This window comes from Hyperoodon ampullatus (genome assembly GCF_949752795.1).
Source record: "Hyperoodon ampullatus genome assembly, chromosome: X".
In the NCBI taxonomy this organism is placed as follows: domain Eukaryota; kingdom Metazoa; phylum Chordata; class Mammalia; order Artiodactyla; family Ziphiidae; genus Hyperoodon; species Hyperoodon ampullatus.
Genome location: NC_136913.1, coordinates 106,174,436 through 106,198,659, shown reverse-complemented (window position 1 = coordinate 106,198,659; position 24,224 = coordinate 106,174,436). Strand labels below are relative to the sequence as shown.

Sequence of the window (24,224 nt, the reverse complement as noted above, 5' to 3'; positions counted from 1 at the left end):
CTGGAACACAGAAATGGACTATTCGTTAGGCCTTTGTTATTATTAAAGAGAACAGGTTGGGGTACCAAGAGAGATTCCGATAAATGAAAGTGCTTAATTTTAATTAAAGAGAGAAAGAAAAAGCCAACATGGGTAGCCTGTATGGGGAACCCTGTGCCAGTAAAATCTGCCTCAAAAGGTATGACTCTATATTAATTTAAATCAGACAGACATTGGCACTGTGTTCTTTTATTTTTCATTAACATTTTGATTTAGAACAACAGATTGCTGCAGTGAGGGGACAAGAACGGCAGCCAGTGAGCCATCTGCCGAGCATCTCGCTGACGACTCCACTAGCGAAAGAAGCCAGCGACTCTGGAATGTATGCAGGAGGGACACACACCATTAGCTAAGTGACAGGATGAAAGATGGGAAACTTTGCCAGGTCAGAGGAGACAGAAAGGCAAAGCAGAGCCCATTCTGATTGGAACTTGAAAAGATCCAAGTAATTGCAGCAGGCCAATAGGATGGCAATCTGTGGTGGGTTTCCTCATAGGGATTTTTTTTTCTTTGAAATTACAGGTGGGACAAGGAAAGGAAAGTGACAGGCTAAACGCACAGTAATTTGCCATGCATCTCACATGGGATACATTTTCCAGATCAGTGAAGATTTGCCCTTTAGACACACCAACTCTTGAGCCAATTGAGATGAAGATCTTTCTAAAATGGAAAACCCTCTTCCCTGACTTTTTAAACACAGTAGAGCAGGGGCACACCAAGGTGAGGGTGGCGGGAGTGGTCTGCCCGATGTGCAAACAACAAGAGGGTGCACTGTGTGTAGAGAATTTAAGGAGAGTAATAAATTGTCTAAAAGGACCTTTTATTATCACTATGAACAGGCAGTTCTAAACAGTATTAGTGAAAAAAATTCTCCTCCCAGCTGGGATGTACCTCTCCCAGCATCCTTTCCCCATGGTACGCCAGTGCAGTAGAATCAACACAATTCCATTTTCCATTGATAATTCTGGGTCTTTATTGGGAGCTCCAGCTCCGATGTTAGCTGTGTTGTCCGTGAGGCCATTTGGCCTCTCAGGCCCACTGGTCCCTGCACTAAATAGCCCCAGGCTGCTGTACCTTTATGATGGGTGATTCTGCATCCTGTTCCCTCACTGTCAACTGTCACATTTCAGTATGCCTGCTTCTAGGAGCACCCCATTTCTAATATGTTATCTTCAGTAACCTAAGAAGTATTGAACGTGTCAGCCTCACAGTGAGAGAGGAGATAGAAGGCTATGAAAATAGAAGATTAAAAGCACAGTAATCTGTATCCTCTGCATAATAAGGCGTGGAGGTGTGGGATGCATTATAGAAAGTTTTTCTTTAAAAATGGTTAAAATAAAAATAGCACTTGCACTGCTGAAAGACGTGTGCTTCAATTATCTGGAAAAATAGCTTAGATGGAACCTTTACAATGCTAGTTAAATGGAGACATCATGGTGAATGGGAAGAGCATAAGATTAGGAGACAGATTTGGGTCCTGACCCAGCCACTTACTGGTAACAATGCTTTAAGTTTTCTGAGCCTCAGTTTTTTTAACTGTGAAAGGGGTATAGTCATAATAGCTACCTTGCCTACCTTACTGTGAAGTGGATTTTCCACCAGCCATCATCCTGGTAAAGTGCCACCTGTCAGTACAGGCCACCGTGTCTCTCACCCTCCCGCATGCCTGGTAAACCTGGACGGATGATCTCTGTCTCTTTACTTCCTTACTCGGTCCATTAAGCTCTTAAGACATAGATATGTTCATACATGTATCCCAATTAATTACTTGGGTCTTTCCCCCGCCAAAGATTGAGGGTTTCTCATTCAGAAGAGCCTAAGAAGAGCAACTACCTTTAGGTAACCTGTGTAAGATGAGCTATGGGGTTTCCAGGTCAAAGTTGACACTATTGACCATGGTCAGGTGGAACTGTATGAAGAGAATCGGATTCTCCGTACCATCTGCTCCCACCTCCCTGTCATCCCCCAAATGCACAGCCACACGACAGAAGACAGGGCTTGAGGAATAAAGGAATGGTACTTTATTAACCTTCCTTGTAATTTCATCATCTTTTTTTTTTAACATTTTTATTGGAGTATAATTGCTTTACAGTGGTGTGTTAGTTTCTGCTTTATAACAAAGTGAATCAGCTATACGTATTTCATCGTCTTTGATGCCACCCCATCTCAACTTCATCTTGTTATTTTATCTCAAAAGGGCAGCTCCTCCTGTCTCTACAGTGAGTTTGGTCTCCACCTGCCATCTTCCAGCTGCCCACACCCAGGCTGAGCGTCTCCCTTTGTCCTCTCTCCATGGGGCTCGCTCAGTGAGAACCCAAAAAGGGAGGAGATGGTGGCAACCTTAGCGGCCTTGTTCTCACCTCACAGTTTAACTTGACACCCTGAACAGGAAAGGTAACACATAGCTCAGCACTATGAGTGAATGAGCCACATCAAGGAGTGACCTTTTGGATCCTCCCTCTCTGTCAGCCTCCCTGCAGGATCCCCATAGGCCCGGCTGGCTCTGCAGGGAGTTGAAAGTACCATCCATCCTAGTAGTGTGATTTGGAGGGTAACCCAAATGCCACCAGAAATAGCTTTCTTGTTGCCCTGTGAAGTTTCTGGAATGCCCCTGTTTATTTGCAAATATGCTGTTAGAGGGCCCCAAACATGGGGGCTCTGAAAAGCCGAATCATTTGCCACTGCTTAAACGTTATGGCCTTGATTATTAGCTCAACATTGATGGATTGACTGGTTTTGATTTCTACCTCAACATCTATTTAGTGGAGAGTAGAGAAGTATGCCCACTGGTGGCAGCATTTACTACGTGCTGGGCCTTGTGCTGAGCACTTGATGTGAATTCTCTCCTTCAATCCTGACAGGCACTCTGGAAGGGAGGCAGTATTGTAACTGTCAGCCCACAGGTGAAACAGAAGCACAGAGTGTTTAGGTACCTTGCTGAAGGTCACATAGCCGGAAGTGGCAGAACCAGAATTCTAACTCAGGTCAGCTCTAGCTGTAAAGCTCATGCAATGTTGCCTTTAACACTTGGAACCCGAACTTGCCTACTGCACTGAACCAAACCAAAGCCCCATACAGAACCAGTTCTACCTTCTTACAAGGCAGCTGGAAGCTTGAGGCGTGGGAGAGGCCAGGAGATATAAATCCCATTGCACCGCTCTCTGCTGTGGATGCCAGTCTTGAGTGAGACATCTCAGTGGAGTCTGGGGCATGTCCAGAGCATCCTGAAGGCCCTGAGCTCCTGAGCAAGGGAGGGCAAGGCAAGGTGCTGAGCCGCTCCAAAACCCTCCAAGGGAACATTGTGATATCATCTGAATTAAATGCATTTGAAGCTGGAAGAGACCTTTGGGGGTCACCTCGTCTAATGCCCTTACTTTACAAATGGGAAAAGGTGAGGCCCAGAGAGAGGCAATCACATAGCTAGTTAGTAGTGACAGGGCAAGGGCAAGGTTTTTTCTTCCATAACATATTGCCTCCTTATGTGTGTGGAAGAATTTAACTCTGAACAAACCAGAGATTTTAGCAACTCAGTTTGAGCCAACCAACCCTAAATATCACTTTTTTTTTTCTGTAGCTTAATTGGAAAACACAATCACAATTCTGAGGCCATATCTTCAGGACTCATTCACTAAGGCTGGCAGAGGATCTGGTTGTCCTGACTGATTTTGAGCTCAGAGATTAAAGATGTACCCAAACAGCGGGAATGTACTGAACCTTCTCTGACTGTATTTGTATTTTCAGCTGCCACCGACTCTGGGCTAAGGGGTTCCATATGTTTACTTCCCATTGTGTAAAGTAGGCCTGCCTTTGACTTGTCTGAAATGTGTCCCTTTCCAGTTTTCAAGGGGAGCCCCTTGTTCTAGCATAAGAGGGCTTGAGAAGCAAGGTCATTTTACCTTTCTGTCCATCTTACCGATTTCAGACTATGGCCACTTACTCCAGACACAGGAGGCCCGATTTTGGCTGGCCTTCACCTGGTGAACATTTTATGCGCAGCAGCCAGCGATCGCTGCCGCAGGATAGAGAGCTTTTAACAGCTTTCTTCTCCCTTCCCCCAGTGCTTCCTGGCCAAGGCAGGGAGCCCCTCTGTGCAGGAGCTGTTTGGAGGACAAGCTGAGGGTCAGCTGCCTCTGGCAGTAGGGTCTCCTTCAGCTGACGGGAGGATGGATTGCACTTGAGGATTGGGGTAGGAGTAAACCTTGACGGACTCTGTCCGGGCCACAGTGGCAGCTGGGGAAGGCAGCCAAAATTCTGCAGCTAAGAATAGTGAGACCTCATTTGGGTTTATCATATTAACACATTTCACACTACATTTCTTAACGGGCTGCCTTGTTGGATGGCATTTTTAGTCACCTTTGGAGCCTGCTATTGAAAAACTCCTTTCTTGTTTCTTTTTTAAATAACCTTCTGTGGTGTTGAACTTGAAAAGGTTGTCAGATGGAAGTGTTTATGTGCTCTCATCTCAGCTAAAATAGCGTAAAGATGAAAGTATCCAACACATATATTTACCGAGTACCTGGAGGGATATAATTCAGGGGATGCAGCGATATCTCAGCTGCCATCAGCGCTGAAGCTCCTGCTTGATGTGGGCTGTATGCCTGCCAGCATCAAACAAATAGTCCTCTGGCCATAATCAATTTACTTCATTCAAACAATTGGCAATTGTATTTTCAAGCAACTGGCAATTTCATCTGCCTTACCAAGTTTTTCAAACTCACACAACTGAGGACTGACTGCAAAGATAAATATTAACAGTCAAAGAAAGACCATCTGCTGTTCCGGTCATTCTGGGGACAACAGAAGTCCCTTGGGAACCTGGCCAACTCTGAGGGCACTCAGCCACCTGACTGAGATGCCCCCTCCCATCACCTTCTTGCCCCCTTTCTCTCCCTCACCTGGAATAAGGTTGGCATTTAAAAATATAGTAGAGCTATGCTATTCAGGGTTTGTCCTTGCAATAAACCCCCAATTAATCAGTTGCTACCTACATGACTTCCACAAATAACCAGATTTTTTCCTTATCCATTTTTAGACAAAGGTCAATAAAGAAAGAGCTGCAGTGACTGCTTTAGGACTCTGCACAGGAAATCAGGAGACCTGAGTCCTAGTCCCATTTCTGGGACTAGCTCTGTGACCTCAAGCTCTCTCGTCTCTGAATCATTTTTCTTATAACATTAAGATGTTGGGCTAGATGATCTATAAGGTTCCTTCTCTCTCCAATAGTCACGATTTCTCATACGAGGGGTTCAATTTTAGAAACATCCTTCCAGGCTCCGTATATTCAGCCTGGTCTCCTGTACCTTCTGCATCGCTAGTCCTACCTACAACAACCATACATCACATCTTACTTTACATATCTAACAATCATACTTGACTTCATAGTTTTCAAAGCACCTTCACATTCATTCTCTCATTTGATCCTCATAAAATCCCTGTAAGGTACACAGCTCAGGTATTATTATTCCCATTTTGTAGATGAAGAAACTGAGACTTAGACAAGTAAAAGAACTCATGCAGGGTCATTGGGCCAGAAAACAGCAGAGAGGGAACAAGAAGCCAGGTATTCTGACTACAAGTCTGGTGCTTTATTCCTTTGACAAGGAATGTAATATATATAATATTATATAATATTAATAATGGCAACTAATATTTGTTGAGTGCTCACTATATACCAAGCACTTTCCACATATTTTATCATTTAATTTTTACTACAACCTCATGAGGTGGGCACTACCATTTCCCCCATTTGTCAGACAGAAAAACTGAGGCTTGGAGGGGTTAAGCTCCTCACCCTTGGCTATACAACTAGAAAGTGATGGATCCAAGATTTGAGCCTAGAGAGTCTGACTTCTGAGCATAACCACTATTGCTATACTGCTTGTCTTGAGTTATATAACATGTACCTTAAAGAGGTTGGAATGTCAAGTTCTCACCTTGGTTGCCCAATCTGATGGAAGAATAATGGTCATTCCAGAAATGTCAAGGCAACAAATCAGTAAGCAAGTATTTATTAAATATTTACTGTATGTTCAGACATGTGCTAGGATGCAGATATGACAGGAAGTTGGGGCATAATTATAAACCTCAGTGAACTGGAATCCACCTAAATGCATAAAATTGGGTGATGGTTATATAAATCATTGCATATATATATATATGTATATAATAAAATGACACTGTGATACAATAATTTATAGACATTAAAAAATCAAATTTTCAAAGCACATTTAAGAGGTCCAGAAAAATGTTCCCTATTATAATATAAAGTAAAAAGGCAGGATACAAATCTGTACATATGGTAAAACCCAATTTGGGGTGACTGTTTTACTCTACTTGGACAATTTTTCTTATTTTTTTGAATTTTTTTTTTACAATGAGCATGAATTAATTTTACATTTTAACTTCTATAATCATAAAAAATGTTCTACATTTAAAAAATCTAGTTGAGGTACTATGACTTATATACATGAAACAATTAGAGAAGAAAAAGATATGAGTAAATGGTAACATAATAAAATTTGTAGTGTTGCTTTAGTACAACACCTGCTGTTACAAAATATGGTGGCAAAGACCCTGCTCTGGGAATCTGGCAGTCTAGATTCTCATCTTGCTTCTACCACTAGGGAGATGCATCACCTTTGGCAAACCTCTTCTCCTTTCTTGGCCTCACTTTCCTCATCCACAAAATGAGGTAGTTGGACTAGAACTACTTGATCTATCTCCAATAGTCTGTGATCTATAACAGGATTTCAAGAGTTTGTTTTGCTCATCCTGACTATAAATCAGAGGATGGGAAAATGACAGGTTAATGTTGGAGGCAGTAAGTGGAAGATACCATTAACTGTGGTCCCTGAAACTCATGCTTTACTGCGTTTCCAATTCACTTGCTGTGAATTTATTCTTCCTCTCTGCCACCTATTTTAAAAAGACAGGACTGACATTATCTTCATATATAACATCATTATGTAGCAGTGAAAGTTAAAAGAAGAAGGATTATGTTGGGAAGACATCTTAGAGAAGTGCCAAGAGTTAGATGGCCTGCATCATAATCTCAGCTCAGCCATTTACTGGCTGTGTGACCTTGGGCAAGTCATTTAGCCTCTGTGTTCCTTAGTTTCCTCACCTGAGAGAAAAAAAGTCAGTGATCCCATGAGGCAACCTAGCAGTGGGCTTAGATAGGAAATGAGAAGAGAAGGTGATACAGGTGGAGCAAGGGCACCCTGGGATATGAAGGAAAAGAAAATGCTTTTGGTCATCACCCAGGTTTGGGCCTGCTGGAGACAGCATGCTGGTAGATCAGGCCAGCATACAGAGGAGAGGGCAAGAAAAAGACTGCCTTGCCTAGTGGTCCTCAGCAGGATCCTTACTAGTGAGTCTGTGCTTATGGAGCAGAGCACTTAACCTCTGCTCTGGAGAGAATAGAGACTGAAATGCTGGAAAATCACATTAGCAAAATTTCTCTTTTAACCTTTTGCATATCTCCTTCCTATGCTATTTTTGGTCTGACTTAGGCAAGCAATATCAAAAGAAGAAAATCCATCCACTCAAATTGATATGCTCTAAACTACCATCCGTATATCATCCTTAATTAAAAGAACTCAGAAAAATCATGGCTGGGAGAGCTCAACTGGCCTCACATGTTTCCTTGTCTAAGTGAAGATTCCAGGATCCACTGTTCCACTCGCCCACTTTCAAACACAGTAAAATAGACTTTACATTTGAAAAAAAGGTTGTTCTTTCCTTCCAGCCACCAAGTGCCAAGGTTATCATATCCATGTTGCTTTATCCCAAGCCTATCTTGTTCAGATAAAAAAATTGAAGAGATCATGTCTTTCTAGACAATTTCACTCAATGACGGCATGATTAAACATAGTGGTGTGTATTCTCTGGCTTTTTTGGGCATCAAGTCAATTGTTTCTTTCTGCTTTACTTTGCCCCAAAGCGAATCCTTTATGCCTGAGGCAGCACTGTGAGTATTCAAAGATAACCCCATCTGGCCTGGTTCCAGCTACAGATTCAGAGGGTAAAAATTAGTTTGCAGGGCTTTAGGGATGGCCATAGATGGGAAGAATCTATTGTTCAGTTTGGCTTTGATGAATTCTATTCCTTTCTTCCACTTACCAACCACCTCAGTACTCTGTGTTAATAATGGCTACCGTTGATTGAACACTTACTATACGCCAGGCATCATGGTAAATATTTTACATGCATAATCTCATTTAATCTTCACAACAACTTTATAAGGTAGTTACTATTATAATCACCTTCATTTCACAAATGAGGAAACTGAGGCTTAGAGAGGTTAAGTAATTTGCCCAAGGTCACATAGCTAGTAAGGGACAGAGCCAAGATTCAAATGCAGGCAGTCCAGTTTAGAGCCATTCCTTGCCCTCTGATTGCTCCCAAACTAAGTAGGAGAAACAGCCTTCTACTAGGCAAGGGTCAAACAGCAACACCTTGCTCCAGAGAATTAGGTGCCAAGCCCAAGGGCCAGGAGTGAGTGTATAAAGAGCTGGGCGGGGCTTCCCTGGTGGCACAGTGGTTGAGAGTCCGCCTGCCGATGCAGCGGACACGGGTTCGTGCCCCGGTCTGGGAAGATCCCACATGCCGTGGAGCGGTTGGGCCCGTGAGCCATGGCCGTTGAGCCTGCGCATCCGGAGCCTGTGCTCCGCAACGGGAGAGGCCATAACAGTAAGAGTTAGGACTGACAGAAACCAGGAGATCAAAGGACACTCTTAGTAACTCTTGCACAAAGTGGACCGAACTCTTGTAAGAGGCTGTGATATTTAGTCAAAGGGTGGACTAGACTCAGGGATGTGCCAGAAGTGGATTTCCATTGAGTTGTCATCATCTGAATGGCAAGATACTAAAGTGATTGTCAAACGCTAAGTGTCACCAGGAAATGGGAAGGCCCAGGGGAAGATGTATGCCATGTGCATGTGCCAGGGCAGTGCTGGCTCTAGAGGAGAATGGGCAGTGTGAAGTGCCTCAACCCTCAGCTCCCTGGGGACTCTTGACTCCAGGACCCATGGAGAAATCTCACTAATGCCCAAGGAAATGAAGGCGCTTCCTCTGGGGAGGCCCTGAGCAGTTCCTTGTGTCCCTCCGTGGGCAGCTCCATTTCTAAGAGAAGCTCCAGGGCCTTGCTGCAGAGCCAGTCCACTGGGTGCTTGGCCCAAGTGTTTTCTCCTGAATCAACTGTCAGAGGACATGTGGATGCCACCTGAGCCTTTCAGAAGTCAGGGGGACTACTTGTGTAGTGTTGGGATACTAGATTGTCACAAAAGAACAGAAAGGATGATTTATTGTGTGATTGGCAGCAGATGGAACTAGAGATGAAGAGTTTATTTGGGAAAGAAGACTCTGTCTTCCCTTGAACCTGTAGTCCTTCAATTATACAGAAAAATGCATCTCAGAGTTTTTGGTCACAGAATATCTGAGTAGCTGTCGCTCACAAGAGGCAAACTGGGTGGGCAAATTTGGATGCATGGGTGAGAGGTGTAGGGGGTCACGGCGGTGGGCTGCTGATATGAAGGTGTGCCATGATGCCTTTCTTGGCAGAAGAAAATAATCTTGGGTTTGGGGCAGAGCTGAGAACTGTCAAAAGCCCCAGAGGGCAGCTACTCAGGAAGGAAATCTGGTCTGTAGAGTGACAAGAGATTTTACTTTTCAAATGAAACTACGTTTCTGTTTTTAGGACAGAAAGCTCAAAGGATTTTAAACTAATGATTATGTTGATAATAATAATATTCCAATATGTGCCAGGCATTACTCTAAGTACTTTATGTGGATTTGCGAACTATCTCATTTAAAACTCTCAATAACCCTATGAGGTGAGGATTATTATTATCCCCACTTTATAATTGGGAAATCAGGCACAATCAAGTTAAGTAACTTGCCCCAAGGTTCCACATCTAGTAAGTGGAAGAGCTAGGATGCAAGCAAGAATAAGCCACAACTGGGTGGAGGTACTGTCCATTGGTTTCAAGGATTCAATAGTTTCAGCACAGTCTTATAAAGGCAGAGAATAGATGAATATGATGAGAAGGTTCTAGATGTAGTAGAAGAACCCGAGGGGCTTCATTTTGGATGGTCTTTCCTCAGTAAGCAATGAAGTGAGACTGTTACTAGAAACGGAGGTGGTAGGATTTGGACAAGAGTGAATGATGGGATGTAAAAAATGGCAGCCTCCTCAGAGATCATCCAGATGAATCTCCTCATTTTAGAAATGATAAAAACTAGAACCAGAGAACGGAGTGGCTTGTCCAAGCTCATCCAGGCAGTGTGTGGCATAGTTGAGACTGGAACCCAGATCTCCTAATTCTTGCTCCATTGCTCATTCCACTCTACCCCATACCCCCCTGCAATTTTAACTGCTTCCCAAGGCCCTAAGAAACATGGTATCTCAAATGTTATATTTTCTGTAAATGATTTTACAAGAATTCAACATAATTTGTGTGGTATATATGTGGGTTATTCGGTCTGAATCAACACCCTTGGGGTGGTCTCAGTTACCCTTATTGGGAAATACAAAGTGCAGGAGTGGTTATCTGGCATTTAATAATTCTAATCAAGAAGTGGTTCTACAAGCACTTAACATATCTTTATCTTCAATGGACACCAGAGACTTTGTTAATTAACATTAAATTTCTCATTGGTGAAATCAGTAGTGTTTAACATATGTGGGTTGGCTAGACATATGGTAGAGGTGTTCCCAAACTAGCAGAAAGAAGATATAAGGGTCTAACAAGCTCTGTAGTGTTATCCCTTGGAATGGTACCCTAGGCTTAATTTGTAAATAGTCCTGTGGGCAGCCACTAATGAGGATTCTTGGTTAGCTGCATCCTGCCACTAGGGTATTGTTTTGTCTGCCTCAAGTGAACCTTCGTGCAAGGTGTTGTTGGCGCACCTAAAAGGAAAGGGAGCTGGACTTGACTGAGCCTACAGGACAGGCTGTCCAATTATTTTTATGCCTGCTTGCCGTTATTTTAATGAGAAAAAGAATTCTGTATGAGGTTTACTTTTACACTTTTACCAGCCAAGATACTGGTAGTGAGGTTATGGGGAGAAGACCTATAGCCCTCACTCTAACAATGACTGGCTATTGGTATCCAATGAAATATACCTAATGATTGTGAATGACCAGTTGGCTTAGGTCAGTTTACAACTCCAAGCAACTAACTATACATCTCTATTTTGGACCCCTGTCTAAAGTTGGTGAGCCTCTGTCCCGGGGTGTATGGGGGGCTCCTACCCTGGGTGAATGTTGACAGAGCCTTACTTGACCCAGCGGCCTCCCAGTTGTAGGCCTGGGATTTGCATGTACCAGAATCTAAGCCGTTTCCCCCATAGCACCGTCCAGAAGTGCCTCTTTTGGCCTGCCGAGCACTTGCTAATGACTCTGTGCCAGCGTTCTGACCTTGCTGCAGGCCTCAGCATTGCCTGGGAGAAGATTAGAGTTGAGCTGGCACTCAACCGTGAAAGGCCACTGGATATACAGTGTATGCATGTAAGGCCAGAAGGACAAAGGAGGGAAAGTTCTGCCATACTGAGGTACCTTGATGGAACACGAAGAAGAAAAGGTCAAAATAGGATTTTTACTAAGCAGAGATTTTTCTCTTTGTTTCTTTCAGTTAATAGAGCTTCCCTCAGCCAGTAACTTAGCTGCCAGAGGGAGGTGGACGGTGTGGTGAAGAGGTCCGAAACTTGCACCTTCCACCTCCTACCACCCCAAGTCCTGTTGCGGATGTTTTGTTTGTCCCACAGTGGTTTACAACATTGCATTTGAATGTATTCAGGCAGCGACCTGGAGTCTCCAGATTGCCACAGGCCCCACCACTCCATAACTGCCCAATTTCCACATTTATGTGATCCACCTGGCCTCTGTCATCATCTGTGATTTCAGCCCCAGTTGAAATTGAGTCCAGACTCTAGAGACAGGAAGATCTCAGGTAGAACCCTGACTCCACTAATTAGCTAGCTGTGTGACCTTGAGCTAGTTGCTTATATATGTTTTGAACCACGTCTGATTCTTCTTTTATAAAATGGGGATGAGAGTACCTCCTTTCTAGCAATGTTGTGATTATTCCATGAGATAAGGCATGTACCATGCTTAGTGCAGTGTCTTCCATGTGGCATAGGTTCAGTGAATGGTAGTTATTATTTCAGCCCTACTGTAAATTTGTTGATAGCAAGGATGGCACAATGAATGCTATATAAACTGATTGCATTGCATCTATTTTTAACAAATGGGTTGGCATTTGACATGACATCTAGTTTGTAGCATGGCTAAGGACCAATCATTAGCTAACAAGCAAAGAAGGGAAGAAGCATTGTCAGAATGAAAATCATTTCCTTGTCTCTACTTATCATCTCAAAGAACATTTTTGCTTTGTTTACCTCAGAGACTGTGACTTGAGGTTAATCTCTTAGTTCTTTCAAGTCTTGAATTTCCAATCTGAGAGCCAAACTCACTAATGCTTGCATGGACTGCTAGCACCCTCACTTACTTACAGAAGTAACGTGTGTGAAAGTGCCTGGTACAATGCCTGGTGCTTAGTGGGTGCTCAACAAATATTCAGTATGAATCCATCTATCTCTGTTTGCACTGCCAGGGCTAATTAAACTAGTGATTCCCAAATCGTGTGTGCATTAGAATCACCCACAGAGCTTGTCAAAAAGGCCTATCCTTATATTTTCTGATTTAATATATCTGGAGTGTAACCTAGGAATTCAGATGTTTAACAAGCATCTCTGGTGATTCTGCTGCAAGTGGTCTAATTCAAGAAAAACTGTTTTAAAATAACCAAATAGCCTTGGAAATAGCAATAAGGTATAAGAATATTTGAGAATCTATTACAGGTTCTGGCTGAATGTGGATGTTAGTGGCCTTTCTACCTTAAATTTACAAAGGTGTTCATCCATACAGAAACCCATACCCACATCCACGCAGTGATTCCTCTGTGGGCTGGGTCCTGCATCTCTTCCTGTCTCATCCATTACTGGTAGCCAGATCCCTTTCTGGGTAGCAGCAAGGATGAGGGCCCTGATTGCAATGAGTAATTGGCAAGGTAGATCAGTCAATCACAGATAACTGAAAGGGGACTATTTTTTATGGCAACATTTTTTAAAAGGTTAAAAAGAATCCTCACCACCCCCCCATCACAAACTGATTATACTTCTGAAAATATTCCACAGTAATTATGGGGAATCCAGAGACTGAGATCATCTGTTGCAACAAAGAACCATGCACGGAAGAGGCAGCAAGCGCACTACCATCGGAAAGTTGTGACTTGGACGGTTAAAAGCAACTAAAATCTTAGCAAATAAACTACCAGATTTTATCTATGGAGAAGATCAAATGTTGCAAACCAGGTGAAGTGTGTTTGAGGGACTCTTCCTCATCTTCAAGAGTCTCCCACTGCCCCCTGAATGCCCACCATCCATCTGGCGCCCCACTCTCTTGGGTTGGTCCCTTGTTCTGGGTCACTTACCCGTCTTGCAGAACCTCCTCTGAGGATCCTGCAAGGTAACAGGTGGTAATCTCATCAAAGAATTCTGGTCGGAATAGTAATGGCTGATAAGGATTGAACTCATCCCCTTCCAGAGATAGCATGCTTGCATTTTAGCACAGGTCTTAGGTGCCGTAACACAAACAAATGAATTTGTGGAGTTTCAGACTAATGGCAGGCTGTTGGGGGGCAATATCTGGGGTAATAGGGTGCCATTTGGCAGTCCTCAAATGACACTGGGTAAGCTTTCAATGGCTACCCTGGAGCAGTCCTCAGCTCAAATATGTTAGAAAGTGACACCACTTCCCCTCCCTTCCCTCTAGCTCTCAATGAGTGCCTGGCACTGGCCTGGAAAATGGAGTCAATTTTTCAGGTTCTTAGGGAACCAGACAGAATTCGAGTTGTGTTGTGCATGTTTCTAACCCTGTTGAAGGGAAGTCAGACAGCTGAGGAGCAGATGCAACATGCCCCCTTCTGGCATGCCTTGACCCAGAGAAGCAAAGTGGAAAGGCAGTTGGAACTGCATGCCAACCGTAGCTCTCTTGGGCAGGTTGTTTCTAAAAGGGGCACTTTGGGGTGTGGCAAGAAGCCAAGATACTGTCAGCCTGGCTCATGAGCTACCTCCTCTCTCAGCCTGCCTTCCAGTCTCCATTCCAATTCCCTACGAAAAGCAGCTCTAAGTAGATGCTCTCATCAGACACCTACAGACATGGCTGAAACGAACACAGGTTGGTTAGGAGTATGACAAGGACATCGCTGAGTCAGAATGAGCCAGATGTGTCTCTTATAGAGCTTTCTTTGAAAGGCATGTGGGTAAGAGCTTGTCTGGAAGAGACTTTTTCTTTGGTAATCAGTCTCCCTGAAAAGAGTGGTTTGAGTACCAGCAGTATTGGCATCACCTGGGAGCTTGCTAGACATGCAAATTTTTGGACGCTGAAGTCCTATTGAATCAGAATCTTCATTTTAACAAGATCCCCAGGCCACTGGTGTGCACATGAAAGAAGTGCTGTTCTAGGCTGAATTGTGCCCCCGTAAGGTTTAGGGGTCATGACCAGCTGTGTTTCCTTTCATCACCCTTATCCTTAACCCCATGCCCCCTTCCAAATAAGGACAAATGATGGTCATGTTGAGGACAAGTGCTAAAGAAGCCAGTGGTAGTTAGGGACTGAGGAGAAGGGAAGTCCAGACAGAGGGCTGTAAACACTTACTTCTCTGACCAATGCTCAAACAGAAATCCAGAAGACAGTACAGTAAGCCCCCTACATACCAACGAGTTCCGTTCCGAGAGCGCATTCACAAGTCCAATTTGTTTGTAAGTCCAACAAAGTTAGCCTAGGTACTCAACTAACATAATCGCCTATATAGTACTGTACTATAGAATAGAATACGTTTAGAATACGTTTAGAATAGGTTTAGAATACGTTCGCATCTTTGAAAGTTCGCCACTTGAAGGTTCGTATGTAGGGGACTTAACTGTATTCTGCCTCTTGCCACTGGGAGGGAAGCCAGAGTGTACACTTGAGAAAAGGAGAGGGAGGGATGGAGGGAGTGGGGAGGAGACACTGCTCGGCTAGGCTTCCAAGTCCCTCCAGAGGTAGATACTGCCTCATAATCACTGCATTCTATATGCCATCCCAGGGAAAGAAAGCTTTCAGTCTGACGCCCAGGTTCGTCACCACCTTTCTCCCCTCTTACGACTTCCTTTCCATGCCAGTGCATCCCCTGCCAATGCCCACATAGGCACCTTCAGACTCTACAGCAGCCTCTTTTTTGGTTTGTTTTTTGGTAGTACATACAAAAAGTTTACACTTTTTAAAGAACCACTTTATTGAGGCATGATTAACATACAAAAAGCTGTATATATTTACTTCTTTAATAAAATGAATCCCTATGACCTTTGGTTGCCTCCCAAATTACCACAAAGACTTTTAAGTTCAACATGGTGAAGCTGTACCTCCCCTATGCCTTGGGTGTACTTACACCAAACCTACCGCATGCAGGGACCTTTTGACTTTGACCTATAGAGGTGTTCCCTGACCAGGGGCAGCTGATCTCTGGTTTGGGTAGAGTGAACAGCTACTCTGCACCTCATGTCCAGAAACACCCGCATTTGAGTATCTTTCCTTGGAATTGAGGCATTACGGTTCCCATAGTCCCTGGTTTTAAAGCGAACACTCCCCAGTCAGGTATATTAACCCCTTATCAGCCACTTTCAGCAAGATTCTTATATTAGATAAAAAACCATCACCCTCAGAGGAGAGTAAAGGCCCTGAAGAGGATGGACTAAGGACAGAGAGGTTCTGATAGGGAAGGAGCATTAGGTCTGGAAAAGTCCAGAGCAGGAAACAGTGCCTAGGTCAGTTTATTGTGGGTGGGATACCAGAATCACAGGCCAGTTGGACACCAGCAAAAGGGCCTGGGCTGGGCAGGCAGAGCAGGAGGGGAAAATGATGGTGAGAGAAGAGGTAGAAGCGAGAAGAGGACAAATTCTGTCCATGTTAACGTTTTGCCAAGTACAGACCCCTTCCGGGGACCGCTGCCCTGGCTCAAGGCTCACCCCACGCACACGCTGAGGCTATTTGTCACTCTCTGACTGGAGCCCAGACATTTCCCCAGCAGGGAGGGACTTGCTTCTGTGTCTGCACAACTCGCACACTCCTGCTGAAAAGTGCCCGGAGCCCCCCACCTGGGGTTTGAATTGCACCCTCCTGTGGACATGTCATCTAATTAGACCCAAAGTGTCAAAGCCAAAGGAACAAAGTCAAAACTTGATTTTTTTTTAATGGGCCTGGTAAAGTATGCAGATAATTTCCCTGACCTTCGAGAAGGTGAAGAGTTTTCTGAAAGGTCCTTCAAGTATATTTCCTGTCTCAATCTAAGAAGTTAAAAGTTAAATCATATGAATTAGCATGTTTATCCTCCTCCCCTGAAGGTATGAATTCTACCTTCTAAAATTCTGGCCCTCTCTTAAAATCCATGCTGTCTTTTCATCCTTTAGCCAGCTGTATAAAAATGACAAATCTGTCAGCCACAAAGGAAGACTAATAACAATGCCTCAGAAGCTTCGTTTATTTTTCAATCTGTTAAAATGAAACCAGCCAATCACCTCTGACTACCCATAATAATGAAATTTAAAAATATACCAGGAGCCAAAAACATATAATAGAAACCTCAACCAGCGCCCACTATTCTCATTCAGTCTTGGCAAGTAGGGAGGGAAATGCAGAATTAGGAAAACGACCTCGGATAGAGGCAGAAGTGGGGGATGTGAGAAACTAGTCACATTTTAAGGAAAAATGTTAAAATTGCTGAGAGGAAGAAAAACCGTGGCTCATTTTGCAGTAGGCATAGATGGACAACCAAGTAGTTTTCTTTGTTCCTTCCCCTCAGACCCTTCCTGCTGCCCCCCACCCCCCCCCCCCTTAGTAGATCACCAGGAAGCCACCTTCTAGGGGAGGTGATACACTTTGCTGGAAGCTCACCTTTACAGCCTGCTGATTGCCATCTATTTTTATGGCCCGAATGAACAGCATCACCTTCCTCCCTCCTCTCCACGTAAAAAATAGATTAAAAAAAAACCATAATAAACCTTGTGAGAAGGTGACTTAAATCTTTGGCGACCTCTTCGTGCTTCAGTAGTCTAAGCCAGCTGGCCAGAGGGGCTGAGAAGTGAGCTAAGCCAGTGAGCTTATGGAAGACTGGCCAGGAGAGAGAGGGAGAGCGGCAAAGGCACAAAGATGGGGGAGTTGGCGGTGGGAGCTGGGGCTATTGACATTGGTTAGTGTGTGAAGATCTGTTTGAAGGCAGGAGCCGTGATACTGTGGGTCTTCACCTTGCTTCCAAAGATCACATGAAAAGAACAAACAAAACCCGCCAAAGAGCAGAGAATAGGATCAGGGGAGACATTTCTTTCCCAAATGGACTTAAACAGTTAAATGGATCCTGGCAGTTAGAATAATTAGATAATTTAAATTGTGACTCTCTGAGCAAGAGAGGGAAGCCTGTCTCAGCTAGGTACACTTGCTTGGTAGCGAAACGCACTCAGTTATAAAAGGAGCGTGCTCTCAGTTAGCAGGTATATTTCAAGTAGCTTGAAAAAAATGAATGGAATAAAAATTTGCAGCTGATGAGTTACATTTAGCCAGCAAAAGGGATTTTGCCTGGGGCTCCATTAGAGCCTGCACTCCTAAGTCCCACTCTCAGTCCCACCGTCACTATTACGCCTCCATCAACAGATTTTTACTTAAGCCAATGCGTTAAGAGCACAATTCCGTGGTGAATAACCTTTAAGGTTACATTTGCCTTTTCCTTGCTTCTTGCAAACAGCGCGTAATCCACAAGCACATTTGTTGGCTGTAAAGGTGTACAACAGCAATTTTTGCAATGACAGTGCAGAGAGGGAATATGAGATCTGTGTGCTAATGAGCTGACACTGCAGAGGCTGGGGTGATGTAGTGTGGAGTGCACTACAAGTGCACAGCAGAAAGACACAGGAGGGGACTTCAAGGGAATCGGAGGCATTTCCTGAGGAACCAGGGGAGCAAAGCCACACCAATGGGACTCAGCAGTCCCTTGGTGTTGCCACATTCCCCAAAGCCCTACGATGATCAAACCTGGTTTTTAAAGAACAGACGTGTATACAACTTAAAACGTGTGTAACGCCTCTTTTCATAAATACTGATTATGGGTGTATGGGTGCCTCTGTGTGTGTGTGTGTGAGTGTGTGTGAATGCATGTATCCTGAAATCATACTATTCACACCATGCTTCTTTCTGGGGCTACCTAGCCAAATTGAAAAGTAAAGCAGCAAACTCAGTTAATCACTATGAAATAAGAACATGTGCTCCAAATCAGCTGAGTCTCTTCGATAAACTTCAATTCACCTCTGAGCTGAGATCCCAAATGAACCACCTTTCAAAGCCAGAGATGCTTTTATTGGCCTCTTAAGATGCGGATTGAAGCCGGAGTCTGCCTTAAGCAAACCTCTTGGGGGTTGTGCAGAAAAGAATTGGTTGCTGGTGAAGAAGAGTCTTTAAATAACTGATGCCTGGGATTCATTGCAAGGAAACTCTCTGAATACATTGGGGGAGGGGATGCAGAGGGAGAGCAGAGAGCAGGGACACATACAGAAGGCATTACCGTTTGTTTATTTTTGGCATATTTGTTTACCTGCATACCTGTGTCCTCAAAGGTGTGTGCCTGCCGCAAGACTGAGGGTGCAGGAAAGATCATGGAAAGAGACCAATTCTAGTGTTAGGGGAAGCTGAAACTAGGAGTTTTGTATGGGAAGAGGGGAAAGTTTCTTTAATTTTTGCCATTCTATTCCATATTGAGCAGACAGGAGAGGTGGGCAAGCAGGTTTGGACTCACCTGGGGTTTTCTCAAATTCTCCCTAGGTCTCCAGGGAGGGGCAGGCCAGAGGATCCAGGGGTTTTTTTCTCTGTGCAATAGTGCAATCAATTGTAAGAATGGAACCAGGGGTCACCTGCCAGGCTCCAGCGCTGAACTAGTATTGTGTGCCGACATCTGTGATATGTGATCTTCACTTCCATGAGAAAAAGAACTCTCAAGGCCAGGGAAAGAAATGAGATACACCTGCAGGGCTTCCCTGGCCCCGTGAAATGATTGTTTTCTGCATTCAGAGACTATCAGACGGTGGTTGGACTAGTCATCTTTCTCATACTAAGATTGTAGGCAGCAGCTGCCAGGAGACAGCTTTCAGAGCTGGCCCCCATTCAATGATTGTGACATTCAGAGAGGACTGTTTCGGGGACTGGAGAAGATGACAGCTTTCCTCCTCTGTCTCCTGAGCTGTAAAGTCTGAGTGTGCAACAGGCAGCTGGGTACACATCACTGGTTTCTGGAAATCTCTCCCGTGTGAGCCAGTGTGTGCATATGTGTGTATTTGGCATAACTAAGGGCAAGGTCGCCTTTTTGTTTTGTCTTTCCTGTTGCCCAGTAAGCCACACCCCTTATGCCACACTTTCAAGCCCCCAGCCATAACCCAGCCTTATAAGCTTGTAAGATGAAATGTTGTGGACTTACGGCGGTGGCGGGTGGGGGCGTTGATCAATTTCTTTTCCTTTCATGGTTGTCCCTTTATTGCCGTGAGAGGTAGGGCATTCAGGCAACTCAACACCAATACAGATGACTTAGTGCCTGTTCTCAAACCTGAGCTTTTCACATGGCAAGGATCATTTCCTGATTGCTCCTTGAGTAGCGTTCTGATGGCCCTGGGCTGGCTAGTGTCAATCTGATTTGACCATAAACAGCAAGACCAAAAACCTTGGAAATTAATCATTCCTGAGAAGTCAATTAGCACTCTTATCTCAGTCAACATCAGTGGAAAGACACTAAAGTGAGTTGAAATAAACATTATTCATTATTAATAATAATAAATCTGGGTAGTTTGATGTATTTGGTTTTAAATCTGTTCTAATTGATATTTAGGAAGCTGCCTTTGGAATTCGGCCTCTTGACAAGATCTCAGGGCTGCAGGATTAAGAGTCAGATGTGTGTTGTAAGTGTGCTGAAGAGACAGGCTGGGATTACCAAAATCAGATGCAAAGTATAGACAGACATTTTGTAACTTTCACACCTAGCTGGAGTTAATAAGCTCCTATTTTTGTCAATGTCGAAAGCCAAAGAATGTCAAATACAGAGTACCTCAGAACATGTTCATATAAGGATGTGTACCTTCAGCTAAAATTTTCTTAAAGCTGATAACTGTCACAATTTCTTGCAAAGTAATTCACCTCCATCCCCTTGACCCAAGTCTTCAAATCCAAGGAAGCTGTGCCCTTGGAGACCCTTTCAACAGTTTTTGGAAATCACGTGTCCTTTGAGGCAGAAGAATTTGAAGAAAGTCGTATACAAAGTTTCACCCAACCAAATATAAACATCATTCCTCCCCTGAAAGAAAATCAAAAATTCCCAACTACACCAGCCATAAAAGCAAAACATATTTATGCCATCCGCACCCTCATTGTTGTGAAAACTTTTCATGAAATAAGCTCAGATGAAGAATTATCAGTCTTTCTCATAAAACATTCAAGAAAAACCTGTGTCCAACAGGCTGTTAGTCATCTAGGTTCCCGTGGCTTTACTTCTCAAAATGAAATGTCCCCTTTCCACAGGAACAATCACAGGGCACAACTAGCTGTTTCAGAAACTGCTTTGGGGGCTGATGAAATTCTTCCCCTTTGGTATTCGGTTTTCCTGCTGCAAGCCTCCGCCTTCCACCTTTTGCTCTAAGTTAAGAACTGTGTTGTCCTTAACAATGGCGGGTGGGGGGGACTTGAACAACACTAGGGGAGACAGAACAGAAGTAGCTTTCCAAAGAGTCACCTGAGCACTTTCTCCCTTCCCCTCAGTTTGCCAGGCGTTCATCACTTGTAATCAGCTTGTAGTCTTATCAGTTCCTATCAGAGCTCTCTCGGTAAGAAAGGTGATATTCTAGGACAGAAAGAGGCCAGGGAACCAAGCCTGATCTGTCCCTCAAGGTCACTTGTTTGCAGAATTTCTCATATTTGGCTCCTATATATTAAGCGATTGTCAAATGCAGCTCATTCCTACAGCCAGGTGCTAGCTTTAACAGTCAAGTAATGCACATCCTGAATTGACTCAATCAAGAGGCTTCTTTCTTTAATCTCATCTGAAGAAATTTCCCTGAACAACCATGCTATTTTTTCTCTTTTTTTTTTTTCCAGCCAAAGGGGAAAAAAAGGGAGGGGGTTGCGGGGGAGGGAGCGCCAGTTTAGCAGGGAGGAAAATGAAACTTTTGCATGAAACATTATTCACAACAGAGTTTTGTGTACTTGCCTTAAGTCCCTCCCTCAGCAGGATCCTCTGGAGTTGATTTATGTCACATGAAACCTGGATTGACTAGAGCCCCTAAAATGTCTACTAAGGCAATCGCCACCCCAGCACTTACGCAGACCCCAAGTCCCACAAGCAAAATGCAAATGAGGTTCCCAGGTCCCAAAAGGAGGAAAAGCAGATCTACTTACAAGCATTAGTCACAGAAAAACTATTGGAAGAATCCAAGTGATCTACGTGGTAATTCAAATGGAAGGGCTTCTCGGTGGTGTTCTGGTTGGTGTTGTATAACTGCACAGCAAAGCGGAAAGCGCTGTGCTCCTGCACCGTGTTTCTCATGAAAAGTCCACCTACAAGCAAAGGGAACCAAGATTTGGCTTGTGTCCCCCCCAGGAGCGGTTAGAAATTGGGGAGCTACAGATAGGCGATAACCTCTCAGTGGTACCCGGGTGCCTGATCATGATTGATTTTCAACCTGTGTGTCTTTGAAGACTCTTGTGCACTCAAATTTTGGCCAAGAGAAACCTAGTTTTCCTCTAAAGAGTCAGAGGAGAGGCTGGAGAGAAGGGGGAAAGGGGAAAGAGGGAAAAGGAGGCTGCTTTGGGGTAGGATGATGGAACCAAGAGTGGGACTTGGTTCTTTCTCAGGCGGTAGCTTCCTCTCCCCTCTTCCTCCGCTACCTCCCATCTCCACAAGCTGGTTCATCTTTTCCTGGCGCAAAGGGAAAGGTTGGGAAGAAAAACAATTTCATTCCCCCTGCTGCCCCATCCTGTTCCCCACAGTCCCCCACTCCCCCAGGACAGTACAGGGGCTTGGTTCTGTAATGGCAATAATTCTAACTTCTTGACTAGTAAATCCAGGGAGAAGCCGAGAGAACTCCCTCCCAGCGCCCGGGAGCCGGGCTCCAGACAGACACAGCGGCAATTCATGAATTCGTAGTCTGCGTGACTTCGCCGCTTGCTGGCTCGGCTCCTAGTCTCACCCCCGCCTCCTACCCCATCCGCCACTGACCTCGGTTGCTGCCCGGGTCTGGGGGAATCCAGGGTGGGCTTCCACCTCCCCCAGCGCTAGCCGGTCTCCCGGCACCCGGGGACGCGGGACAGGGCGCCCCGGACCGGGTTACGCGCCCTGGCGCAGCCAGACAGGCGGCATCACCCTGGGACAACTTCCAGCAGCGGCACGCACGCCATGGCAAAGTCCAGAGCAGCGAGCCGAAAAGCCGTGACTCTTCGCCCGGCTGCAGCCTCCCAGCCTCTGGCATGCCTCCCCTGCTCCGCTCAGCTCGGAAAACGCGGCAGCCCACCCCGCCAAGCCCCAGGAGATCACCTCTCTGGTTCCCGATGCTCCCCAGAGCAGCCAGCTCTCTGAGGCTCAGACGCCTGAGATTCTTGCCCGATCCCCGTCCCCCGTCCCCCGTCCCTTCCCAGGCCATGCAGGACAGGGACCCGCGGCCGCAGAAGTCACGCCAGGGCAGTGGTCTCGGGTGCAAGAGAGCCCGGCCCGACCGGCGGGCTGGCTCGCGCTTACCTATGCTGATGGTGTTGGGGAATCCTCCGTGAGAATGACCCAAAAGCCCCAGGACTAAAAAGAAGACCGCCCGGAGCACGCTTTGCCCCATTTTCTTCTGCCTGGCCGTGCTACGCCTAGAACGAAGCTGACAAGAGCATAGGCGCAACTCGGGAGTCTTCAAAATAATAATAGAAAAAGAAAAAGAATTCGCCGGCTCTTTCACCCCCTCCCCTCAACTTGCTCTGCTCACTCTTCCTTTCCACCCCACACTAGTCCTCCTCCTCCACCACCTCCTCTCTTCTCTCTCTCTCTCTCTCTGTCTCTCTCTCTCCCTCTCTCTCTCTCTCGCTTCCAGGCTCTCTCACACCCCCTCCCCGCCCCCCACCTCACTTCTGTCTTCACACCAATCTGGAAGGCGGGTTCATTGGCTGCAAGCTCGGTTCGCCAAAGCGATCTCCCTCCCTATCTCTAAGACAGAGAGAGAGAGAGAGAGAATCAAAACCCCAAACCCAAAACAAAACAAAAAAGACAAAACACAGAAAAACAAACAAATCCCCCAAAGAAACAAAAGAGAGAGAGAAAGAAAAAAGGAAAGAAATTAAAAGAAAATCCGAGACTTTTCTCCCCCAGAAGATGGTGGGTCTAAAGAGGGGGGAAAAAGAAGGAAAGAGCGAAAAGGCTCAGCGGCGATGAATCGGGCTCTTCCGATTGGGCCGGTAGGGGGATATTGATCAAAGTTGATCTGACGTGGAATTAAAGCCGCACACCGCTTAGCTCCACTGCAAACTGCAGCCGCGGACTGCAAAGCCTCAGCGCTGGCGTTTGTCAACACGGGAGATGGAATCTATAGAAATACACTAGTCCTCACGTGGGCCAGCCTTTCAAGCTACAGCCAGCTTTTTAAAGAGAAGAAGAAAGAAAAGCTGCATTGTCTGTGCGTTTGTGCGTCTGGCTTAAAGAAGGAGGGTCTCGGGGGGGGGGGTGGGGTGGGCAGTGAGTGGTTACTCTGGAGTCTTTGTAGAGACTCAGAGAAGCAGTTCCCATCACAATGCGCCCGGAGATGCTGCGCATGCCCGGGCCATGCCGCTCAGTTTTTACAGCGGAGATCCGAGAGCGAGTAAAGGAGCCCTCACCCCCGCAGCTCTGGGAGGCGAGACCTCCCCGGACCCAAGCGCAGAGCCGGGCTTATGGGGGAAGGGGGAGAGGGCGGTGTCGGGCAGCGAGGGGCTGACAGCTTTGGAGGGCGTAGAGAAGTACGTGCGTGGAGGGGTTAACTAAAAGGTTAATGAAAAGGACAGTCAGTCCCAACAACGAAGGAGGAGAGAGGTGTGGGAATGAGTTGGGATA

The 24,224-nt window shown here is 45.2% G+C and overlaps 1 protein-coding gene across 2 annotated transcripts in view; it reads right to left on the bottom strand.

Moving 5' to 3' along the window:
* Window positions 1–22,995, bottom strand: part of GRIA3 (glutamate ionotropic receptor AMPA type subunit 3) — a gene marked incomplete at its 3' end in the record, with an annotated part of 298,730 nt that extends 275,735 nt beyond the window's left edge. For both annotated transcript variants that reach the window (XM_079727502.1, XM_079727501.1), the window contains exons 1-2: window positions 22,896–22,995; window positions 21,560–21,718 (exon numbers count right to left, since the gene is read on the bottom strand). In XM_079727502.1, the coding sequence (XP_079583628.1) occupies window positions 21,560–21,718; window positions 22,896–22,986 (250 nt within the window). In that variant the 5' untranslated portion in view covers window positions 22,987–22,995. The remainder of the gene's footprint in view (window positions 1–21,559; window positions 21,719–22,895) is intronic.
* Window positions 22,996–24,224: the final 1,229 nt, after the last annotated feature.